The following is a 24,970-nucleotide window of genomic DNA, read 5'->3' as shown; positions in this document are numbered from 1 at the left end:
AAGCATGCTGGAGACAATTGGGAGCCAAATGTTTCTCCAAATTAAGACCACGTTTCCCATAAATCCTGTTGCTGCCTGTCACCAATAAGAGTCTTGCTTCCTCAGCTAATGGTTTCCTTTTTGTCTTTACTGAAGAGAATAAACATGTTGGACTTTTATTTTTTCTTTGGTCTTTATCTCTTTCCACCGTCTGCTGTCAGAAACCTTTTTAGGGGGCAGCCATATGTTTTATTTTTAGCCACGCTAGCCGCATGGATCTATGAATGGCATTCCACCACTATGACCAACAACTCTTCCATGGATTTGCACATAATTCTGTACAGTCATTCATGGTCCCCAGAGGCTTAATCCTACTGACTTTGGTGATCTTCTGATTTTTCCTCTAGCGCCACCATGAGGCCCGTGGAAAGTTTGCCTGTAATGTAGGTTTCCCTACATCTGTTGGATGGATTGCAATGAATTTTAGTACAAATACTTTTGGTCCAATATTTATTTGAGTTTACGGCCAAAAACCTGCAGAACTAATAACATTCCCATCAACCTCAGCTGTGCTTTGTGCCTTCTGCTAATGATGCAAATATTAACATGCTAACACACTACTAAGATTGTGATCATGGTAAACATTATGCCTGGTGAATATCAGCATGTTAGTATTGGTGACTACGTACATCCACACAAAGCAGCTAGCAAGGCTGTAGACTCATGGTCATGTCAAGGCTAGTTGCCCATATGTTTTAGATAATGACAGATTTTTATTCAGTATAAACGTATTTATCGATTTATTTAGTTTTATTGGTTACATTTTAATTTTGAGTTCCCATATTGGCACCAAAATACGTACATATGTTGAATGAGACAAACGTTTGCTAATGATATAATTCAGTAGCGTGAGTTTAACTATAGCTTATTGTAATGATAACAATTACAGATGCATTTGTTTTATTCCAATACTCACTTGCAATAATCCACTCAGGCTATCTGCCGATAATACTGATTTGACACCAATGGTGTCTTGTTCCTAGATTTAAGATGTTTATATCTCACTGTATGGAGTTCAATGGAATTATTTTTATGTACAGTAACATGAGACTTGGCTTTGGCATTCAAAACTAAGTCAGCAGTCCTAATATAATAATGGAAACATTGAGTTTTATGAATGATAATAAACATGATTTTAAGGTGCGAATAAATGTAAATATATATGATTTTGAGTTGCCATGTTGAAAGTCCCACAAAGCTTTAAGGTTCAGAGCTTTGTTATGTGGCCAAATATATAGTAGGCTATATACACCAAACATTAGGTGTGAAATATGAACACATTACCTAAATCCTAACATAGGGCTGTCAGTTGATTTTACCATATCATATAACCATAATGTGTGTGTGTGTGTGTGCTTAGACATAGAACGGGATAAATAAAGTATCTATCTACAGTATAAGACAGGAAGTCAGTGAGTGTATTATAGTTCATAAGCTGCTTTGTAACATGTGGCTCATGAAAAAACCACAAGTTATTAATTCAACACACCTCCCTGCCATCTTTTAACACACACACTGCATTGATATTATTAAAAACACACATACCCACACACACACACAAGCACACGTACCAAAGCACACACCCACACACACATGCACGACAAATGAAACAATTCCAGATACACGTACCCCTGCGTTGGTGTTATCTCAGTTCAGCAGATGACAATGCATAAAGGAAACTACCAGACATTCCTTCTGCTTTTTCTAAATAAGCTCGAATGTAGACGACATTTTTCTCTTCGTCATAAGAAGATATTCATAGTAATCAAATAATTCAAATTCTCAGTACACACAAAATCTCTTTTTAAGATCCCTAAATTAAGGAAATCTAGTCATTTCTGACGCTTCCTTTGTACATTTAAACCCAAAACGCTGTTATTGATGGTTTTATAATTTACAAATATTAAAGAGGAAATGAAACAAAAATGGACTTAAATATAACCTGAAAGCATCATCCAAGAGATAAAGTCTTTCTGTCTGTGTGTCGATATTCACTCATTTGTTTATCAAAGTAAAAAGAATTTATGTAGCTGTGTATGTTTGTGCACTGCAAAACCAACTTTCAGGAATCCCTTAGGGCCTTGAAATGCACTTTAAGTTTGTTTAATTAAAGGCTTCCGAATCACAAGCTCCCATTTTGAGAGTTAAGGGGAAGGTTTTAGTTGATATTTATTAAAACCTGTTTCTGGGTTGATTAAATCTTATTTCTCAATCAAAACCACATGAGGTAAGATAAATCCAGAGCTAGATCTAAAGTTGTCGAAGGTAGACGTGCTTCACCTCAATAAGCACCAACAATCCAAAGATCCGTTTAAAGCCTCTTTCAGATTTATAAAAAAGAGAAAAGGATGAATGTGAAGCTGCAAACCAGAGACCAGAGTTTAAAACACACACACTGACTTCATGTTTTACATACTTGTCTGCCTTACAAACATGCACACACTTCCTTGTTAATCATCTGTTTCTGTCTCACACGCAGTCACACATGTGTGGAGGGTGACTGAGGTGACTCAGCAGAAAGCACCCATCTTGGTGTAGGCCATTGACCACTCATGTATCTTCACGCATATGGAGCCTCCTTCTCTTCTTCTCTTAATCTTCAAAACCGCAGCAGCCGCCTGTCTCTTCCTGCAGACCGTCCATATGTCTTACACATCGACACCGCTCCTGCTGTTGCCTAACGTTTCCCACGTTGACCCAGTCATCGGGGAAATGTTTTATATGGTTACTGGAACACAGGGGTTGTGTGTGTGTGTGTGTGTGTGTGTGTATCATGTGATAGCCTAAAATTGCCATTATGACAGTTATTGCTAATAAGAGATAACATTACCACGGTTGTCTCTCCTGTGACTACTTACATGTGTCGGGTTTTACAGTAGTCAGGTTTCTTGTGTGCATGTACATCTTTACAAACAGTGGCATTCTTTTACCTCTCTCAAACCCTCGTGGAGGGCGGAGCCTCGTCTTCAGGTAAATGCAGCTCACCTGGCCTGATAGCACTTAAACCAGCAGCCAGGCTCCAGTTGGCTTTTGTTTGGTTTGGTTCCATTTGGTTTCTTTGCTGCACCATAAATTAACACATTTTGAACTCATGTATCACTTACATGTTGCACACAGCCCTTCTTTGTTTTTTCTTGAGTGAGTTTTGACATTATGTCATCCCAAAATCATCCCAAAACAATATTACTCAATAATTAGTAATAAACTGTCTTCATGCAGCATTACAATGTGCTTTTAAATCCTTGTGCTTCTGCATTGCAAATTAAAGGTGACTGAGTCACAGAGCATGAGTGCAACCACCTGCTGGAGCCATACAAAGAGAAAAAAACAAGCCCCTTACTTTATTATGCAAAGGAAAAAAACCCTGCTGGTCTGCATCACATGCTGTTGTGCTCTGTCATCGTGTGACTGTGTGTAGGAGCCCAAAAAAAAAGAAATGATGGTTAAGTGCAAAATCTGTCCCTTCCTCCAGCCGTAACCCTGAGTGTCTTCTGTCTTCTTGTGACAAAAAACACCAGCCAGTCAGGAGCCAGAAAGGCACACACAGTGCTTATTAATGTGTGTATGTGTATGTGTGTGTGTGACATCAAAGTGTTAAAGCTCGCCAGCCCCTATCATACACATCCTCCTGTCGTACACTCTCTCTATCTGTGTCCGTCTCTCTGTCTTCAGCACCTGCCTATTAGAGGGCGGCAGGGTTAATAACAGGTTGGTCCCTGTGTGTGTGTGTGTGTGTGTGTGTGTGTGTGTGTGTGTGTGTGTGTGACACAGGAAACTAGAGAGAGCATTTCTGTTGTTTTGATCTGACCCCCTGACTACGGTGTGTGTGTGTGTGTGTGTGTGTGTGTGTGTGTGTGAGTGTGTGTGTAGTAAGTTTCTATGGACAATGGTGCCCATTTGCAAGTCTGCCAAGTTTTAACACAACATGGCCGAAAGTATGTGGACACCCCTGTTCTTATATTTTTGTGCCTATTGGACTGTGACTCTTTTTAATGTTTTGGTCCCGGTTTCTTAGTACCAATGAAGGGAAATATAATTGGAAAAAAAATCCTGCAGCCAGGTTCCAAAATCAGATGGAAAGCCTGAAATCCAAGAGTTATAGCTGCACATTAAAGGCCACAATAACATATGGGTGTAATGCCCGGTAGTCTGTATACTTTTTGTCATGTTACTGTTTATGTAAGGTATATGCTTTTATGCCAGGTTTTAGACCTTTGATGCCCATGTCGATGGAATGACATGTTTAGTTGACAGGTAAAGTGGGCAGGTTGCTTGTGTGTGTTTGTGAGGCTGGAGGGGAAGTTGGGCAGCTTAGGGGTTTTATTGCAAAGGGGAAAGTTTTAATTGAGAGAGAGAGAAGACGAAAGTGAGGAGGAGAGACAAAGAGAGTGAAAGAGAGAGGGAGTGATTGCAGTTTTTTATAATAAAAAGAGAACGAGAGCATAAAAAGAAGGCGGAGATATAAAGGACAAACATTTAATGTGTCATATGAGTGGGTTTGTAGAAAGAGAGAAGAGTGAACTGCGTCCTTTTGAACCATTGCAAGCTTCAAAGGCCAACACTCGTTAAAATGGACGTCTGTCCCTCCATCCTCAGAGAGAAGACAGAGAGAACCACAGAGGGGCGGGGGTGTGTGTGTGTGTGTGTGTGTGTGTGTGTTTGTGTGTGTCACACTGCCAGGAACAGAGACACTAATTGTTTACTGGTTTTACTGGAGGACAACTCTGAGTGAACTTGATTTCATTCATGAATTTTTGTAACATGCAACAAATTCTTGTGAGCTGTAGATGTAAAGAAATCTCTGATGTCAAAACAAAGCAGTGATGGTTGCCTTTATAGAATGATTTAAAAGTCCTCATTGATGTTTAAAAAACATGTTTGATGAAAAAGAACTGTATTACAGCGGCTGGTACTTTAAAGATCCTGTCTAGACATGTTTTAAGACCTATACAAATAATCTGCTTGCAACAATAAAGTGTGTGCTTTTTTTTTTCCAACAAAAAAGTATAATTTCCACATCCAAATTCTTAAAAAGACATCTGCTCCTTCTAAAAATCCAGAATCTATGAATATGCAAATTGTGTTATTTTCTAAAAGTTTCCTGCTGGACACAAGATGTCTCCTACTTCACTGTGAAGTCGGTTCTCAGTGTATGTGCACTAGTGGCTTCAACACTATTTGTGATGTCACAAATCATCCCCGCAGGCTCCGCCCCTTATTTTTAACTTCCCACTTCCAGCAGATAAGTGAAAACATCCTTCTAGAGTCAAACTCTGCACAGACATCATTCTGCACAGTGAAGATCAAACATCCAACTGTGGGAACAAGAAGAGACAAGAGAGAACATTTTGACTGGAGGGGGACTTTAAAAGTAATCTGTGTATATTTGTCCCATAGTAGTGCTGTCAACATTTAAAAGCTGTCGTGTGACCATTGCTACAATGGACTGATATTTGTAGTGTCTAACCATAAAAAGATTAGAAGAACTGATACTGAACATATGCGAACTACTACGTGTACTACTACTGTTTTTCTCATATCACAAACTCCTCGAGATAATTCATGTCTGACGTTAATTTTCCATTAAGAACCGATTTGGTGTTTTGAAGGACACACTGTGTTCAGATGTGACTTTGACTGAAAACTGTAGGTATTTTAAACAATTGGGTTACATTTAACTGTTGTACCCTGACAGTATTTCACTATATCTAAGGTCCTAATCCTAATCCTAACCATGCATTGATGATGTTTGGTGCTCAAGCACAGTCAAACTGGATGGACACTGTCTCTTTTCATGTGAAGATGTAACCATCATCATCACTATATTGTTGCTGCTGTTTACATTCCCGAAGACGCTAATTCAAAAGATGCACTGCAGAATGATATCCTGGGTGTATATAATATAATAGAATTTGTATAAAAATAACTGAATATATCTATTATTTCATGTCATTGTATGGATTGAATTATTATTTTCTGTGTAGCATGAAGGACTTGCAAATAAAAACACATAGAAAACAAACATTGGTGTGACACAGCTTAATAAGGATCTAAATAACAGTGAGTGAAAGGCAAAAAAAAGCCCCAGCATGAAGCGTGCTGGTGTTTACTGTAGTGAGAGGAAGAAAAAAAAGTGGACTGCCAGTAAACTGTTGCCCTGACAAACAAGTAATCACTCTCATTATCCATGTTACATCTTAACACCATGTGAGCTGGCCAACTGCGGGCCACTAGAATGACGACAGCAGTTTTCTTCAGTTACGTTGGGAAATAAACAAATGTGTCATGTTTAAATTACAACAATTACGAAAAGTATTTATTCCAAACTTATGACAGAGTATTAGGGTAATTGATTTTGAGAGTAATGTCTTAATATTATTAGGAAAAAGTTGCGATTTCAAGAGTAAAGTCTAAAATTGATAAGAAATCTTACAAACTAGATGTGGATTCTTCCCATCCAACATTACACAAATGTGTGTTTTTGTTTGTTTGTTGCAGTATAAACACCAGTACAAAGGCAGGTTCAACAAAACTAAATTTAAGAATTTTTATGGCTTTGCGGAACTGAATTTAAAACTGATTTCAGAACAAAACAAAGAGACAAAGACGGGGAAACAAGAAACACTGAAAGATGTGAAGAAAGACATTAGGAATAAAAAATCCATTCTATCAGTGTATTGTATTCCCCTTTTAAAGCTACTTTTTTTGAGAAAATTAGGGTGAAAAATGTTTTTAAAAATACATATTAAGAGGCCTGAAGTCTGGATACTGTCTGTATGTACAGTGTGTGTTTCACTACATGTAAACAAGCTTCTAGACAAAAATGTTCAGATATAAGAGTGACCACACACTCATTAACACTAATTTTCTCTGGATTTATCCTCTCTCTGTTACTCTACCTGCTTTGTGTTTCATCCTTTCATCTTTTCATTAATCCTCCACGTCTCTCTCACTCCATCCTGCAGTCTGTATCATCAGATTTAAGGTGTTTAACTCAGCAGGAACACACACTTACACACACTTACTGTATGCTGTCATTTTCTCTCATCACTCATATTCTCTCTCTGTCCCAGTCTGCGTTGCGTTATCTGTGTGTGTTTGTGTGTGTGTGTGTGTGTGTGTGTGTGTGTGTGTGTGTGTGCGGCTTCAGAGAGCGCACACACTCATGACTTCCTCTTCATCACTAATCGCTCTCATCTGCTGATCTTCTTGATCTCTGCTCTGCTGTCTGATACACAACAGAGCGCTGCGGCCCCCCGGGACTCTTTAAAAGCAGTGGAAGGTGTGTGTGTGTGTGTGTGTGTGTGTGTGTGTGTGTGTGTGTGTGTGTGTGTGTGTGTGTGTGTACCCATAGGAGACTGTGGTTTCATGGAATCAGGCAGGACAGTAGGGGACTGAGTTGGAGGGCATAGTTTGTGGTTTCAGCTGATGGTAAAAGTGTGTGTGTGTGTGTGTTTGTGACAGGGAATGGTTTCGCGGAATCTGTTGGAAATCAGTTGTCCAGTAAAGGTTTTTTTTTTTTTTTCTATTATTGGAACAAACAGAGTGTTTGGTGTTGGTATGGAGACCCAAACAAACTGTTGATGAAAACCTTCCAGATACTAATTAAATGCTGACACACACTAAGTAACAGTCCCCTCTGTTGTTTAATCCTCACTTATACATTATTTATTAAGGTTTATATTACCGGTATTATCATTTCCTACAGTCTGTCATGTGGAACATTTAAAAATGCATAAAAGCGTCACTGTTTGTCATATTCCTTTATTCCTTCAGCCACTATCTTGTTCTCATCACAAACCAGTGTAACCATTGAGCTGTGCTGCCAGAGCATACTCACTAATTTCTGCAACAGCATTTTCTGTCTGTGTAAATCACCTAGAAGAGATTTGTTACAATGTGGATCTTTCCATGTGGTTTTCAATAGTTTTAATACTTGATCGCTCCAGTGAGCTGGGTAGTAAACTTCAAGTGAGAAACACAAACACAGAAATCTCTCATGGAATAACCCAAACTGTTCGAGCTCTGAGGGACTGCAGACCGATCTCTACACAGAAAGTGTAAGTGAATGCCTGATTCAATGGTGGAAAATCCTGCAACTTGTGATGAATTTCCCATACCTCCTTGGCCCCTCCTGGACTTTCCTACCCCTCACCACTGAAGCAGTGTTGCTGAGGTAGTCGAAATGGATGTCTGGATCATCCTCTCATCCCACTGAAGCCTGGGGCGCTCTGCCCTGGGCCTGCAGAGTGCTGAATGGGCATCTTTGAGAAGACAAGTCATGGTGAGAGGGACTGGGCAGGCTTACAACGTGAAGAGCTGGCACTACGAGTCATGAGCTGTCTTCCTGCTGCCATTCAACTTGTGGGTTCCAGGGGAGGGTTTCAGCAGAGTGATACAATGCAAAACCTTCTGCCTCTCTCTCTGCTGCCTCGTGTTTGTTCAAACCTACCCCAGCGTTAAGGTCTGAAACCTTCATTAAACTGAAGTTTGGAGAGGTATGCTGGTTCAAACCCCAGACCGGCAGAATAAACCTGGCTGTGGCACCTTCTCCTCCCTCATTACCACCACTGAGGTGCGCTTGGCCATGAGGCACTTAATCCTCAACCACAGATCAGATTGTGGTTGTACTGGGCAGCTTCCAGGTGAATGAGTGTAACTGTGGTTGTGAGCAGGGTATTCATGAACCCCCCTGAACCGATGACTTAACAGCCTGTCTTTTCGGCCAATGTCGGTGAGTTCCGCACTGTTGGCCCTTGTCTGCGGCTTTTCCGGCCGACTGAGCATGTTGAATCGGCGGAGGCCAATCGGTGCTGAAGCGAATTCAGCAAACGACTTCATCAGAAGATCACACGTGAAAGAATCATCTGAGTTTTCTCATTCTGACCACACCAGTGCCATTTGCTACTTCACATTAGACATGTTCTTGATTAGAAGCAGCTGTTTTACTGATCCGTCTAAGCGAACGTCGGCCAACCTGCATCCATAGGGTTGCTTTTGTTTATATCTATCTAGGTCTTCTGGCGTTCTTTTTTGAATGTCAAATGCAGACTACCGCCACCTACTGGTATGGAGAGTTATTAGGCACTGAACATTCGTGCTACTTGGCCACTCGCTGTAGTCAGTGTGTTCTAGTGTCACTTTTTGGCCAAGACACAAGACAGAGGCGACGTAAGACGACGCAACAGCGTGCTTTTGTGGCGGTTAGTTATTTAAAGTCTGTTTGTTGTGTCACAGCCTTTACAAAGACAGAATTATGTGTGTTTGGACTAAAATATCTGACCTGGAAGGAGGGTGGATCTCTAACACACTGTCCAATTAACAAGATACTTGTATTGTTGTATCGTCTGTCTTTAGTTCAACACACCTAACCCGTAGCCCTGCAAACAATTTATCTTCAACTCATTCCATCCAAACACCTCACTAAGCATTTCACCCCCCCCCCCCCAGTGTATTGTACAGTACAGGGGTCGGACGGCGGCTCGGGAAATCCCATAAAAGAGTGTGTGTCAGCAAGATGACAGAGTGAGACAGACTCTTCATCAGTGAGTCTAGGGCTGCAGTGTGTATACAAACACACACACACACAAATAAACACATACTGTACCCCACGCCGAGCCCCGGGTCTTGACTCAACACCATAAACCCGCCATACCATCATGCTTGGCGGCAGCATCAGCAGTGAGGAAGCCAAATGTGATGACATGATACATGACATCACTCACACAACACACACACACACTTTAAATTAGCAGACGGTCTTCTCACACACGCACCCGTTTCTTGTCATAGTGCCAGGCACACACCTGCGGGGGGTTATAAATGATGTCTGTAATTATGTACACACACAAATCACACAGTCACACTGCACTGTTTAATTCCGCGAAGCCGGGGGTTGCTCACATTGAGACAAACACACCAACACACACACACACACACGTTCAGTGACAGAGCAGCCCTGAGGCCTGTCTGACAGGACAGTTTAGTGGTCTCATTAGCAGCGGGTGGAATGCCAACAGATAATTAACCAGGAGAGATGAAGAGAGAGAGGGAGGGCGAGTGTCAGCAGTAAAACACATAAGAGAAAGATGTTCTTTATGAGGTGGATAAAGTGAAAAGACGATAAAACCCCAGAGGGGAAGGAAGCTGACTTTGACTGGTTTCTGGGTTTGAACCGGCAGCCAGGACACTTTCACCAACCAGCTGAGCTCCAGACTGACACCATCCTCTGTACCAGGGAGGGATACCATAATGATGATAATGAAAACCATTTAAGGATGATGCGTTCTTTTGAGGAAAAGGCTGGCTGTATTCAATTGTTTTAAATATAGTCAACAAATCCCATTTAAAGACTAAATCCTACAATACGTGGGATTGAAAGTTGATGTATTGGTAAAAAGAAAATGCGACTAAGTGCCAAAGGATACAGTCAGCGAATAAATCAGTATGTGAAGAGATGAAAAGATCACATCTGTGTGGAGCGATGAGGAGACTGTTACCCTCCCCCAGTTAATACAGGAATAGTTTCATCATGTTTTCTATTTTTTTTTTCTCCACCATTTGAGGTTTTCCCTCTTCTTCTACAAAGGTATAATGGCATCAACTGGAGAATTAGCACCACCTACGGCTTATTTTGATGAACAATGTTCACATAAAAGCAGATGGATGGAAACAGGCATAAATGTGTTAACATTTGCACTAACTACTGTGTTAGTCAGTCTCATAGTACTTTTCCCTACGAACAGGGATGAATATTAAACCTCAGAGCTACTAAATGAATTGTCTGTTGTGTTAAAATGCTCCTGAGCGTTCTTTTGCTAGATAAGTACATTCAGATATCAGTACTAAGTATTGTTTTTGCATTGGTACTGAAACTCAGGTAACATATTGTTACTGGTACTGAAAAACCTTAAATGACACCCGGCGATCATAGGAAGGTGACAATTTCGATTTCATTTTTGGAAAGTGAAGGTAAGATTGAGCTGGCAGCATTATGGATGCATACATATTTCAAATGAGAAATGAGTTTACCTGGCATGAGATTTTATGTTAAATAGAGTACATTTTCACTTTAGCACAGGGACTTAGGACGGTTCTGCCAACCTGACTTTTTCCACCACAGCCAAAGACACAGTTCAGTATAAAGATTTAAAAAAAAGAGTAAAATGCTCAGTGAAGGCAGTGCTATGAAATTGCCTTCACAAACAATAAATAGACTCTCACATTGAATATTTGAATCAACTCACTTTTATTTGAAGTCATTTGGGATAACAGTGTCAGCTGAACGATTTAAGAGTAATTTTATTTCAGTATGAACAGATGTAAAAAAAGAAGACAAGATGCTGATACACAATGCTAAAAAAGAAAAAAAACAGCGGTTAAATAGTTATGGTCTCAATATCCGACCGATCTGGGCAGCAGTCAACTAAAGTGAGTCTTCAGTCACAAGTCATATTCACTTTTGCCACTTTTGAATGCTTATGTGGGACATGTCAAACAACTGTGGCCGTCAACAGCGGACAGACTTAATGCTAATCGTACCTGTTGTCTCATTATTCAAGCTGAGTTCTTGAAATGAAACAAAACCAGATGCTCATTTCACTTCGGCTGCAGACAAAGAGACTCCAGTCAAATCTGATGAAAACGTACAGTCAAACAGCTAAACTGTGTTGTATTGATGGAGAGAAATCATCACCTGCTTATTGAAAACGTGTGGAGTTGTTGCACATGAACCTTGAACAAAATGCTTTAGCTTCATAAACAGCTCTCAAAAAAATACCCTGTGAAAATCCCGTATCTCCATCTGTCTTCTGCAAAAATAGTAAAACAACAAAACAAGTTAAAAACAAAGTGCAGACTTAGGTGGAATATATCATTTTTTAGTTTTTGATGGTTGTAGATTCCCATCACCAATAGAGGAGCGTGTAACCATTGAAGAATTTAGTTAAAGCTGAAATTTAATGCTAATTCAGGAGCCATTTGGTCTGCTTGTTAAGTTGCTTTTTCAAGTAACTCATGTTTACCTCAACAGTGGCACCAGACACTCAGTCCAAAGTGTGTTGGGATCAGTGGAGAGAAGTGTGTTAAATGTTAACGCAAGCAGCCTAACCAACAGAAAATCCTCTGTAAAAAAGTCAAAAGCAAACCACCAGAAGTTCCTGGAGAAGACGATAACGTTTGCAGGCTGTGATGTAAACTCTTTGTGTGTCCAGACGTTTTTGCAGGACAATGAGGACGATGATGAAAACATGGTAACTAAGGCAACTTCAGCAGGACTGGATACGCCTCTCCCCAAATCCCAAACGATCCTGTCGCCCTGTCGACAGGACAGTCTATGTCTCGGACAAGACGAGGAGGAAGATGTGTGGCAGGATGGTAAAACGGTGGATCCTTTCACCTCCTCTCCTCTCATGGAGACGTTTGTTAGTTCGGAGAAGAGGAGGAGGAGGAGGAGAAGGTGTGAGATAGAGTAGAAAAAGGAGAGATCATCTGCTCATTCAACCGCCTCTTCACCGAAAGAAACGTTCCATCCTTGCATCCTTAGAACAAGTTTTTCTGAGAGGAACAGAGGCGTAGTGGTAGGAGGAGTAGAAATATAAATAGACAAGAAGATGGAACAGGAGGTTCGTTAAATACCTCCTTCACATCCTTTGTTCATCTTTATCAATTTAGGTTATCATCTCCTTCTCATTAAAGAGTCTGTTAGTTCAGAGTTTCCACCAGTTAAGCGCTACCATTTCAGCAGTTACCCAGCCAGCCGGCGGGCTCGGCGGTCGGTTGTCACGGTGACAGTGAGGTGTGGTGTGGCGTGGCATCAGTCGGTGGGAGTTGGGATGACACAGATGTGCAGGAAGTTGTCAGGGTGGCTGAGGTGTTCGCTGAGCCACTGCAGAGGAGTCTCCAGCAGAGGCTCGATGCCGTGGATCACCACCTGGTATCGCTTCTGCTCACCTGGAAGGAGACGGGGGGACAGTTTTTCATTTCATTAGCTAGTAGCATCTTTTAATTCCTTTTCTCTAAAACTCTCTTCTACTGGAAAGCCGGCTTCTAATTTAGTTTTACGCGTTTATTTCGGTTTTCTGTTCTTTTATATTCTGGATGTTTCTCCCTGTCTTACTTAAGGCATTTCAGTATTTTAATTTATATAGGAAGTTGTACAAAAAAGAGAATGGGGAGAAGAAGGGATTGAGGAGAGAAAGAATCAGGATGGTAGTCGAAGACAACAAAGAAGTAGAAAGGATTGGAGGGAACTAGTGAAACTGAGGTGTTAAAGTTGAGAGGAGGAAATGAGTAAGATCAAAAACGGTGTAAAGGACAGAAGAAAAAGGAGGAAAGGAGAGTGTGTAAAGAGAAAAGGGGGAAATAGGCGGAAGGGAAGCTAAAGCAGAAAAATTAGGAAAGGCGACACAAGGTCAGAAACAAGAAGAAAGAGCAGCTAAAAAGAGTGAGATGGTAGAGAGAAAAAAGGAAAAGAGATGGTTACGAGGTGAGCGAGACCACATCAGACACTACAGTAATACCACTGGTGTGGTGGGTGAGAGAGAGAGAGAGAGAGAGAGGGAGAGAGAAAGTACGAGAGTAAGGAGAGTGACAGTTGATTGTTTTTGTGTTCGTCGTTGAATTTTAACTTTCACTCTGACAGTTTGCAGTTTCAGACTGTGTGTGAGTCTCTGGCTATGATAGCCTCCTGTGACTGACCCCGCCCACCGCTGAAAGGCCGTGACCGCAAATCGTCCGTTAAGAGCAGAGACGTTCTCAACCATCTCGACCTTTCTGGGTCGTGTGATTTGCAGAGAGGAGATTTGTGACGATTTTTTTAAACATAAAACCGTATTACAAACGCGCCGTGAAGCCAGAAAGACACGAGGCAGGAAGAGTTGAATGAAAAACTCTTAGCTGCATTATGGGAAATGGAGGATTGGAGCTTAACCTTTACGAAGGACTTAAAGTCTAGTTATCGACTTGATTTTGACCCCCCCTTTTTTTTTTTTTTTTAACCCGTCTCTTGCAAGTCCCCCCCCTGTGTGAACTTTGTAGTTGTGTAGTCCTAAAATGCTGCACTACCCCTTCAATGGTAGTTCAAATGTCTTTGGTGTCGTGGTTAGGCGTTATTCCACCCACCTGAATCGAGCGGGGGACCTTAGTTGCATCTCTACCTCACTCGAATATCTCTCCACTTTTGCTATCTAATTAAGGCATAAAATTCCCCAAAAATAAATAAATAAATTCAAAATGTATTAGAAGGTAAAAGCATTGGCCTGTTGCACCAAAAGAAACTTATATACAACATATATAAGATCTTTAAATTCAATTTGACAATAATATGATACTTTGAATTAAGATAAATTAGTATATTATCAAATAATTTCCGTAGGTGTACATATATAAACTTTATATATAAATATTATATAAATTATTTTCAAAAATAGTAGTAATAACAATAATAATATTTATCTTATTTATTATTTAAATTGTGGGTTGTTGTATAGATGTTATTTAGAGCTCCTTGAATGAATTAAATACAGAAGTATTTCAGGCTCAAGTTGAAATGAAAACTGAGGTTATTATAATTTCAGGACTTAAAAAAGAAAAATTAAAAAAAATAAATTAAAGGCCAGAAAAGTTTATAGACACGTTAATAACATGTTCTGTTGTTGAGCTTTAGAGGTGTATTCCTACTTGCAGTTCCTTCTTGTAGTTTAAATTCTTCAAAAATACTTTTTTTTATTTTAAAATAAATAAAATAAAAACGTACAGGTGAGGTCTGGTGGTTGAACTTGAAATGCAGATTGTTCTGTTCAGACACAACAGATTGATTCAAGTGATCTGTTTACATTTGACTGGTTTCTAGTGAAGTCAAAGTCAGAAAATGTTCACATATATAAAAAGACAAATAAGAATTTAATCTCACTTCAAAAACTGATTGATGTTTCAAGACAAATATTTTTGCAGATTTGCAGTGAACGGGCCGGAAGGTGACAAATGTTTTGCTCAGCTGTAAAACAGAAACTGTGTTTAATATGTTCATTAAGATGAAAACAGTTAATGCAGCTGTCTTCAGTTTGGTAGGTCTTAGAAAAAAAACAAAATTAAAAAGCATAACAATAATCTTTGAGTTTAAAATGTATCTTCATAAATAATGGTACATTTATTTTTAAGCAATTATTTTAGATATTTAATTAAAACAAAATTATAACATATTTTTGTATTTGTAAGTGTCATTTCGGCTTTTGGCTAATTACGCACGGCTTTCACACGCAATGCTGTATGTGACAGTTGTTGACAGATGTTGCATGCGTGCGTGAGAGAGACAGACCGTGATGGGCCTTTTCCCGTCTATCACTCTTGACCTCACACACACACACAGGCCTCATTCACCCACCGATACATGACATTTTAGCTCCACGTAATATCAGGAGGACGGTTGAGACAGAGCGTTAACCGACCGTCTGAGAAGTGGCTCCACCCTACACCTGTTTACTGGCTGGCAAACAACAACGCGCGAGAAACTAATGCCAGGAAACAATGTGCTCAGCAAAGCTTTTCTTCTCACAATTACAGATGTGCACATGTAGGACTGAGGTGGGTGTATGAGGTGGGCTGCTTCTGCTGGTGGCTGCTGAAATGAAAAAATGAAGTAAATCATTAGAATTTACCAGTTCTACTAATTATCTGATTATATAAAATATATAATATTTATACAAATTATTTATTTTATTCTAAATGTGTGCGTAGGCCACAACAGAGTGACAGTTTCCAGCTTGTGGCTGCTAGATTCCACAATTAATAGCTAAATTGATATTTGAATGTGCTGATGCAGAGGTAGATCTCAGATGAAGCTAAAAGGTGAAGCATGGAGTGGTTTTGCAGGAGGATTAAAAAGGAAACCGTTTACTAGCTAATCTAACTGAAGTTTGGTGGGTGCAGGAAGTTTGGTGACAACAGGCTGTAGAAGGTGAAGAAGGTGAAGAGTGCACTGATTGCTGTTGCTAAATCAAGGCTCTGGTGATCTGTTGATTTTTAAGCTCACTAGAGGAACGTAGGTACAGGACAGGTGTAAGGAGGAGAAATCCAGTTAAATTTAATGATTCAAAACATTAGAAATGTGTGATAATGTACCAGTGACCACATTTCTTTTATTCACGCAGTGCCTGTTAGGAGGTGATTAACTTTGCTTGGTTGTTGGTGGATTGAAAAGGTCATTCATTTACACAGCTAAATGTCTTTTTAACTAAGAACTCCTTTAAAGAGTTGAGAAGTTTGAGACGTCAAGGTGGAGTGCTTATTTGCACTGTTGGCTTACTGCACTAAAACCACTGAGCCACAAAGCTTGAAAAAGGAAACCAGCCAGAATTCAAGATATCACTGTACTGATGCAATTTCCTTTTGATTGAAAGGAGTCAGATATTGTCGTAAGGCTAAAGAAGACATCTGAAAGTGACCTAAAGTTACGGTTGTTATGAGAGTGCACATTCTGAAGAAAGTGGGGTGTGCCTGCTGAGAGTTGAGGTGCAGCTGAATGAACGTGAACTGTAAGAAAAAACGTTAGATGTACTTTGACAGAAGGAGATGATGAAAGAAAATGAAGTACTAAAATGAATCAGGTACTAAAATGAATCAGGTAGTAAAATGAATCAGGTAGTAAAATGAATCAGGTATACGCACTGACAGTATTGGAAGATATAGATATAACAAGATATTAGCTGAAGTATACTGAAAGGACTGAATTTGAATTCAAGTCTTATTACTGAAAGGAGTTGACTGCTGGTGGAAGTGTACACATGGTATGTACTGTGTACTAAAATGGATAAAAAAGAGTTAATTGTTATAATTATTTTTCACTGTTACAACTTTAACTGTAAAAAACGTTTTTTTTGGTAAAAAAATAAATAAATTATTTGCTCAAATTCTAGATGAACTATATATTTTTTTAAAACACAAAGAGCACAAATATTTACATTTTAACTAATATAAAGCAATGCTGATTCTGCTGTTGCAGATTGTCCCTCAAAGTAATATAATGTATGTTTTTCTTTTCACCAGTGGAGCTTGTAAACCAGTATTACTCATTAAAAATATGATTAAATAGTATTAACCTGGAAGGATTTGTGAAAATAATTAGCCTTAATCAGCAGCCCTTTTTTATTGTTTTTTTAGCTATTATAATTTTACAACTACAATTTATTTTATTACTTACTCGTTGCTGCACCACTTTACTGTTGGTAGGTTTTATCATAATATATACTTTTATTTTTAATTGGCTTTTGCTTATTTTATTGTCAGAATATGATTGTAAAGCTGCTTTGAAAAGTGCAACGGCTGATGAAATCAACTGAGTCGATTACCATCGGAGTCACATGTGCAACTTCAGCGAAGTTTTAATTATTTTAAGAATTTTAGCTCAGAAGCACCGAAAGTAAAAGGTGTGATACTGCCATCTGACAGCAATAGTGAGACCACACTTTCTCTGGTTCACACACACACACACACACACACACACACACACACACACACACACACACACACACACACACACACACACACACACACACAATTTCTGGGTGGTGTTTGTCACCCATCTCTAACCTTTAGCTCCCGTTTTGGCAAGATGTGGGGATGGGGGTGGAGTAGGTGTATTCTTATAGTCTCACTATGAGAAATGGGGAAATTCACAATGGCCCACACCCCCAACACACACACACACACACACACACACACACACACACACACACACACACACACACACACACACACACACACACACACACAACCCACTCAAATACATATTACTGTAGATCATCACATTAGCCACCTGCACCTACAGTAAATCACTCAGACACACATACAGTCTCACGCTCATGCCCACACACTCCGAGTTTGGAGATGTATGAGAAAAATGCAGGGAGAAAGGAAATCTGTGACACATAAGGTCAGTCTGAGTTTTAACTCTGCATCGTTTCTCGTATTTCGGTCATCATTGGCTAGCTGAATTCCTGCAATAAACATGTTGTTAATAGCTGCGACTGATCAGAACAGCTGAGACTCGTTACTTTGAGAGAGCAGAGAAAAAGGCTTTTTTTTTTTTTTTATATAAAAACAAAAACATGGCAGCCAGACTGTACTTTTATTTTATCATAGAACACAAATTACCAGTATGGTTTTAAAAAAATTCAAACATCCGTTACATTACCTTGTCTGAAATAAAAGACGTATTCTATACTCTGCACTTTACACTCTGGGAGTTGCTGTAATCAGAATGTTAAACTCTAAAAACTGATTTGTGGTATTGTACTTTTTTTAAAAAAATATATTTTTCCACCAATTTTACACATCAAGTTCACTTTTCTTGAAGTTGAATTGTAGGACAAGTAGGTCAGTCAGATGATGTCAGAGGGGTTATATTTCTGCCTGGGCTTCACATAACAATACAGGCTCTTTTAAAAGTCTTTATGAAACACTTGACACATACTCAGATCTAAAATTTAGGATATCTCGGCCTGCTGCTGCTTCAGTTTTGACAACTTTAATGTCTTTTGCAATTTCCTAAACTTTATGGAAATGCAATTTTGAATTGCCGTACTACCCCTTTCATTAATGAGAGCCCTCTTCTCCCAGTGAATCCACTAATAAATTCACAGTTTCATTATTTATTACAGTGGGGGTCGGGATCCCCACTAGGGGTCGCCAAAGATTCACAGGGGGGTCGCAAGCCCTTCTTGATTTTAAGGGGGGTAAGTAAATTTTAAAAATATATACAGTAGGCTCCTTTCTGTGAGGAAATATAAATGTAAATTGTCTAATAGAATAATCGCCAGGTGTCAGGGACAAGAAAACACTGAATTTGTAAAACTAGAAGCCAATTTTAGGAAGCACTGATTTATTAGACAGATAATCCTGATGCCTATTTTAGAATTTCTGACATAAAATGGACTTTTTCACTGCCAATTATTTTTAATTTTCTTAATGAAATGGTTTCATTCATTATTACGATAAATATAATAATAATAATAATAATAATAATAATCAATTGCACACTAAATGTAGGTAATGGATTTATCATATTGAACCTTGTGCTGCTGCAGCCTTTACATTAGTCACTTTGTGTCATTCATTAAAAATGTTATATAAAAGTGATCAGACAGAAGACTAACATGTGACATTGCCATTACATTTATGTAACGAGGTGAGGAAGAAAGGGGCTCATGTCATGTCCCAGTAAGCAACAATTTTCCACTCTGGAGGCCAATTAAGTTGTATTCTGTATAATCCTATAAACATGTCGGGTTTTGTAAGATACGATTTTATGAAACTATGTAAGATAGCTGGTAGGAGTACATATGAATACGCAAATCTCATGCAGTAAGTAATGAGGGGGGAGGGGAGGCCTGGGGGTTGAGGTGCTGACCATGAGGATGCTGTGGCCCTGTTAGATAGCAATTACAAAATTACACCTCTGAATAGGGTTGAGCTGATGTATACAATTTCAAACAGGTTTGAAATTAAGCCACGTCAATCTTTTACATAAATTTACACAACATGTTGCTGCAAGTGTTTCACAATAAAAGTCTTATTTAAGAAATGAAGGGTTCATTCATCAGTTTAACCTCTCATCCACTGGCAGGACTGGCAAACCCAGAAACCAACTCAACTGTACGTCATTTTACAACCTTTCATAAGAACAGCTGTGATTACAGTAAAGGTTGAAGGTTTGATTCACCTAATGCTCAAAATTACGGGTAAAACAACCGTCAGCAGGTTTGTCATGTGACAAAAGACAAGTTTCCCAGTTTGAGTAACGCTCAGTTCTGTGATTGTGTCACAGGATTGACCATTAACAGCAGTAACTGAATCTGTTTTACGCAGAATATAATGTTGATATCTGGGAGAGATCAGCTTCAGGCAAATATTTCCAGGTTTACAAATGAATGACTGCTATGGTTTACGGCAATAAATCCTTGGATAGTTTGTTTCTGGTTATTTCAAGATCAGTCGTAATTATCTAGTAATGTGAAACTATGTTCTTCTTTTCATATATTTATGTAAGTTAATGCTTGTGATCACTTGTGACAGTTGTCAATAACAAGTATCACCATCATGCAGGCTCACTACATGACATGACAATAAAAACTTCATCATGAGATGAAATTAAAGGGGGAAAAAGAGAAAAGGAACCACAGATGCTCAGAGCTTCTTTACTAAACCACCACACAGTTTAATCCTTTCAAAGGATCAACCAAGTTAAACAACTATAGAGTATAAACTTTTAACTAGAATGTTTCCTTGACTATTTCAACAAAATGTTACTTCATTACTGGGTTGTGATCAAATTACTAATAAGTAGTAAATGCATGTTATGACATATTTAATTGTCTTATATGTGAAAGATGCTTATTAGAATACTTTGAGTGAGAACAAATCCCAACAGCAGCGTCTGATGAGACCAGACAGGCAGGCAGAAGTTTAATAAAGAGTTAAGTAGAAATGCACTTCTTCCCAACCACAATCAAAGGATCAATAACTTGCTTGCATTGCAGTAGCAGCCACTGTTTCAATAAAAATGGGCTAATTTTCCCACTGACACACAAGGGCACACACACCCTGTGGTTTAGTAGTATACTACCGCTGGCCAAGACGACATGTTTTGTCAGCCGAGTGAAGCCAACCATTATTTAGGAAGACCGCAAAGCTGCGCTTTCCTCACAGCCAAACACAGTCTGACTGCACGACTGGCAGCTGGTCAGGCTGACTGACTGAGCCAATCAGTTACTGGTGGACAAAAAAAACTTACAACTCACTCAAAACGGCTTAGTGGGAGCACAGATTATTTTGATTAATCTACTGTTTATTTATTTTGATAAATCAAGTCAGTCTAGAACATGTAAAAGAGTGTGCCCAGGGAAACTGCATGTGCATTTATCATAGTGATGTTATCTTCAAATTGATAGTTTTTCTAACCAACAGTCCAAAATGACATAAAAAAAATATATATATATAAAAAAAACCAATAAACTGTTCATCAACTAATCAATAAATCAGCTTATTATCTGTGCAACAAATAGCAGAAAAACAAATACACAGCCAACAGTTTCACTAAAAGTACTGCCGTTGTGAGTGATTCAAGCACAGCTGCTCTGGTTTCAAAAAGTCTATTTCATTTTGCATGCAGCAACATTTTTGCACGCCTCCACACCAATGTTATTATTGTTTGAAAACTGCATTCAAACTTTTGTATTTTGTGGATGCTGGAGATTAAGGTCAGCTGTCCAACTCCTGTACAAACTTGTCCACAGTGAAAGTCCTTTTTCTATTAAACTAAACACTGTTGAACGCTAAAAAAAAACATAAAACACCACACTAACTATAGATAGAGGAAAAACCTGTAAAAAATGTCTGTATTGTATTGATTGTCAGTGTACAACGGTTTCCTCTGTCCACTCTGTACATACTTAATTAGAATTTCTTTATTTGAACGGGGGCCATGTACGAAAGAACATTAACCTTATGTAAAACAAGGAGAGATATAATGTACCAGGTTTTAGCAAATTACTATGTCCCTGTGCAAGTAAGAAAAATAGTATTGTATGTTTGTACATCCTGTAACAAGGCCTGGGTATTCTTTGAAATGTTTTGATACTTGTACAATATGATATGGAGTTTCAGTACTGCTCTCTGCAAAACCTTTGACTTTTGACAAACTTCCCCCCGGGGATCGATAAAGTATTTCTGATTCTGATTCTGACTGACAAAAGAAGACAAAGTTGTCTCACTGTTGTCCATACAAGAAAATATTTTGTTAGCTGGTCTCAGGATAGAATGTGTTGTATAATGTAGACGGTATAAATTCCTCTGAGACAAACTTGAATTTGGACGATATAAGTAAAACTGATTTGACTAGTAATACAACTAGTGTTGTGAGAAATAACATCACTGATGAGTTATGAATAATAGTTGTATCACAGTATTAGTGAGAATATCAACATGTGTCCCAAACTTTGATTCTTTGATTCTGATTTCAAAGTGTATGAGAAAGTCAAAATCAACCCAAACGTCTCCCTGAATTCTACCAAAACGCTTGCAGGTTTCAAAGCCTTCTTACAGTAAAGCTGTGCAGATAGAATTAGAAAGCAAAAAGTCTTTGCTGACCACATTCCGACAACAGACGCGACATAGTGCAGGCTCTCGAGCCTTTTTCTGAATTCCCCTGTCACATATCTCACACGCCTGCGCATATGAAGCATAATCCACTATCTGCTGATCAGAACAGCCACTGAAACCTACACTACCCCCTCCAGCAGCCAACCTGTTTCAGCAAAAAAAGTATTTGCCCCTCATACAGCCAACCCGTTTCAGCAAAAATGGTATTTGCCCCTCATACAGCAAAAACAGTTTTTGCTCCTCATACAGCCTGCATGGCAAAGCCTGCCGAGAGTGAGTGGGCTGTACCAACGATGTGACTGAGATGGGGGGCGTGGGAGGAGGAGGGAAGGAGGGGTTGGATTCTCAAAGTATCGTGTGGATTTGTCACTCAAAGTGGAGGGAGGGGTTGGGGTGGGGTTGTGGGGTTGAGGGGTGGGGGTTCAGATTGGGTGGGGGGTTTCCTCTGATTATTCACAGACAATGATCAATGCGGGGGCTTTTTCATGATTGGGTTAACCTCCGATAAAACCTGAAAAGAACAAAAAAAAAAAAATCTTTGCTTACGAGAATTGCCTGTCAACACACGTGTGTCATGTGTGGGCAGCATCATCATTTCAGCTGCGAGTTTTGGAGCAAACCAGTGCCAAATTCCTGCCAAAATCTTACTCAATAACACACCTGATTCAAAAACAAAACACACAAGACAGCTCCAACAGACGTCAGAGCCGACCGCTGGTTACAGGAACATATTGTTTTGTATTTCTTTCCCGCAGCACTGGGGGAACAACAGCCTCACAGCAACACAGACTTTTCGGCCACTGCTTGAGAATGATTTGGGAATCCCCTTCTTCTTTTGTCCTCTTAATTCAAGCCACCCCCATTTGTTTGCTGCAACTGGTTTCTGGGTCCCACAGGGGTCAACACCAATCCTCCCTCAGACATAACAGAGGGGAGGATTGTATGAAAAACCTTGTTATTTGATGTTTGAAAGATCACAGAGTAAAGTGGAGCACCCCAGATCTTCTTTTTGTTATATGTTAGGGTCCCGACAGAAAAAAAAAAAAAAAAGTCTTCTGAACTCCTGAACAATACTAACAGCAAACCCCCCTAAACCCCACCACCCCGCCCAGTCCCTGAACACACGTCCCGGTCTCTCTAATCCAAACACACCGCCATAATCTGCAGCTATCACTCGACTCATCTACCAGCCGAGGAAGAGGTGGAAACCAAACAAACGACAAGAGACAAAAGGGCCACTTTCACCTTGATCAGCCAGGCAGGCTGGCAGACTCCTCTGAAGGGAGGAGAGCAGAGAAAAGCAGAGATTTAACGTCAAAGACATGAAAGACGTCTACGGCAGACAGGGAAGATGTTGAAGACTACACCTGAGAGAGCAACAGAGGATCAAAGAGGAAAAAAGGAGTCTTAGATCAGGGAAACTATAGAGAAAGAAAGGAACAGACTGTTAGGTGGAGACAGAGATATCCTATGACTGTCAGAAAAATTTTAAGCAAAACTGTTAAAATACATAATTTGTAACAACTGGGTTGGAGAGGATTAGTGTTAGAAAAACGGTCCAAGAAAAAGAATCGTTCAATAACATCCTAGTACTTACAGCTGTTATTGATCGGAAATGTCAGCTGAAGTTATTCATGCTGCCTGAAGCCAAAAACAAAGAGATTGGCAGGTCTGAAATGTATCAACTAAAGGCTGTAAAACCATGACAGAGACTTGTACAAACAATAGATTTCTGATATTTCCTGGTGAAAAAAAATATATTTTTTGTACTTTTAGGCCTTGCCTAAAAAAATATACACACTACAACAACAATAGCATTTATTCAATGCGTTTGTCCTTGCTGAACTAAAACACACCACTCACTCGTGTCCATTGAGTGATGTTATAGAGTTGTGCTTCTTTTTTCTCACAAATGATCTTTGGCTTATGTGCTCTCTGCAAGCAGATGTATGCTCTGCCGGTGAACAACCAAGTGTCATTTGGTGAAGATAGGCAAAGCATTTTTTTTCAGTGTACTGAATCATTTGAATCAGTTCATTAAAAACATTTGTTCACTGACTCGTTCAGTACTTGACTAGAGCTCTCCAACTGCATGGTCCCAGTCACTGCACTGAAACACATGAAGGATAAACCAGTGTTAAGTCAAGTCCAGCTGTGTCTAGTAAAGATGGTTTGCAGTCTATCATTAGTCCCAGTCAACACTGATTTGGTGAATGGCAGGTTGAAGGACATTTATTAATATAAGTATTGAGTTTATTTATAAAAAGCCCTATTCTAGTATTTAGTAGTATGAGTATTAAACTGCTGTTGAAACAATGATTGCAGGTAGACTAGATGTCTAAAAACTTTAAATATTCAACCAAATTTAGCCCAGCTTTAACCAAAACGTTTGGCTTTTTTCAGCTTCCAGTTAGCTGATTTTTTTAATGTTGAAACATGGTTTTCCTAAACAGGGTAGGGGATTAGAGAAACCTGACTTCCTCCACTAGATTTCTCCTGGAGAACGCTGATCACTGTGCCATCAGTTTGCTTTGACATGAACACAAACATAACAAAAAAGAGAGTAAAAAAAGAGCGTCCTCTATCACTAATAAAGTTCAAGATAAGCAACACTTGCTTCAAGATAAGGTGAAAGATGGGGTGTAAAAGAAACGATTACTGACCTGCTGTGGTGGATACTACATTGCATGCACTTAACAGTAAATCTGGGTATCACTGAATGCTGACTTGGAGCAACATTTTGCTTCCTCTTTTTGAAATGACACTGTTGAATAAA

The 24,970-nt window shown here is 39.3% G+C and overlaps 1 protein-coding gene across 2 annotated transcripts in view; it reads right to left on the bottom strand.

The window, feature by feature from the left end:
- Positions 1 to 11,270: 11,270 nt before the first annotated feature.
- The window catches only part of atg5 (ATG5 autophagy related 5 homolog (S. cerevisiae)), a 32,612-nt gene continuing 18,912 nt past the window's right edge, over positions 11,271 to 24,970 (bottom strand). For both annotated transcript variants that reach the window (XM_051406590.1, XM_051406589.1), the window contains exon 9: positions 11,271 to 12,990. In XM_051406590.1, the coding sequence (XP_051262550.1) occupies positions 12,854 to 12,990 (137 nt within the window). In that variant the 3' untranslated portion in view covers positions 11,271 to 12,853. The remainder of the gene's footprint in view (positions 12,991 to 24,970) is intronic.

Source organism: Dicentrarchus labrax, unplaced genomic scaffold, assembly GCF_905237075.1.
Source record: "Dicentrarchus labrax unplaced genomic scaffold, dlabrax2021, whole genome shotgun sequence".
In the NCBI taxonomy this organism is placed as follows: domain Eukaryota; kingdom Metazoa; phylum Chordata; class Actinopteri; family Moronidae; genus Dicentrarchus; species Dicentrarchus labrax.
The sequence above is the reverse complement of the archived record's forward strand: the minus strand, read 5'-3'. Positions and strand labels throughout refer to the sequence as shown.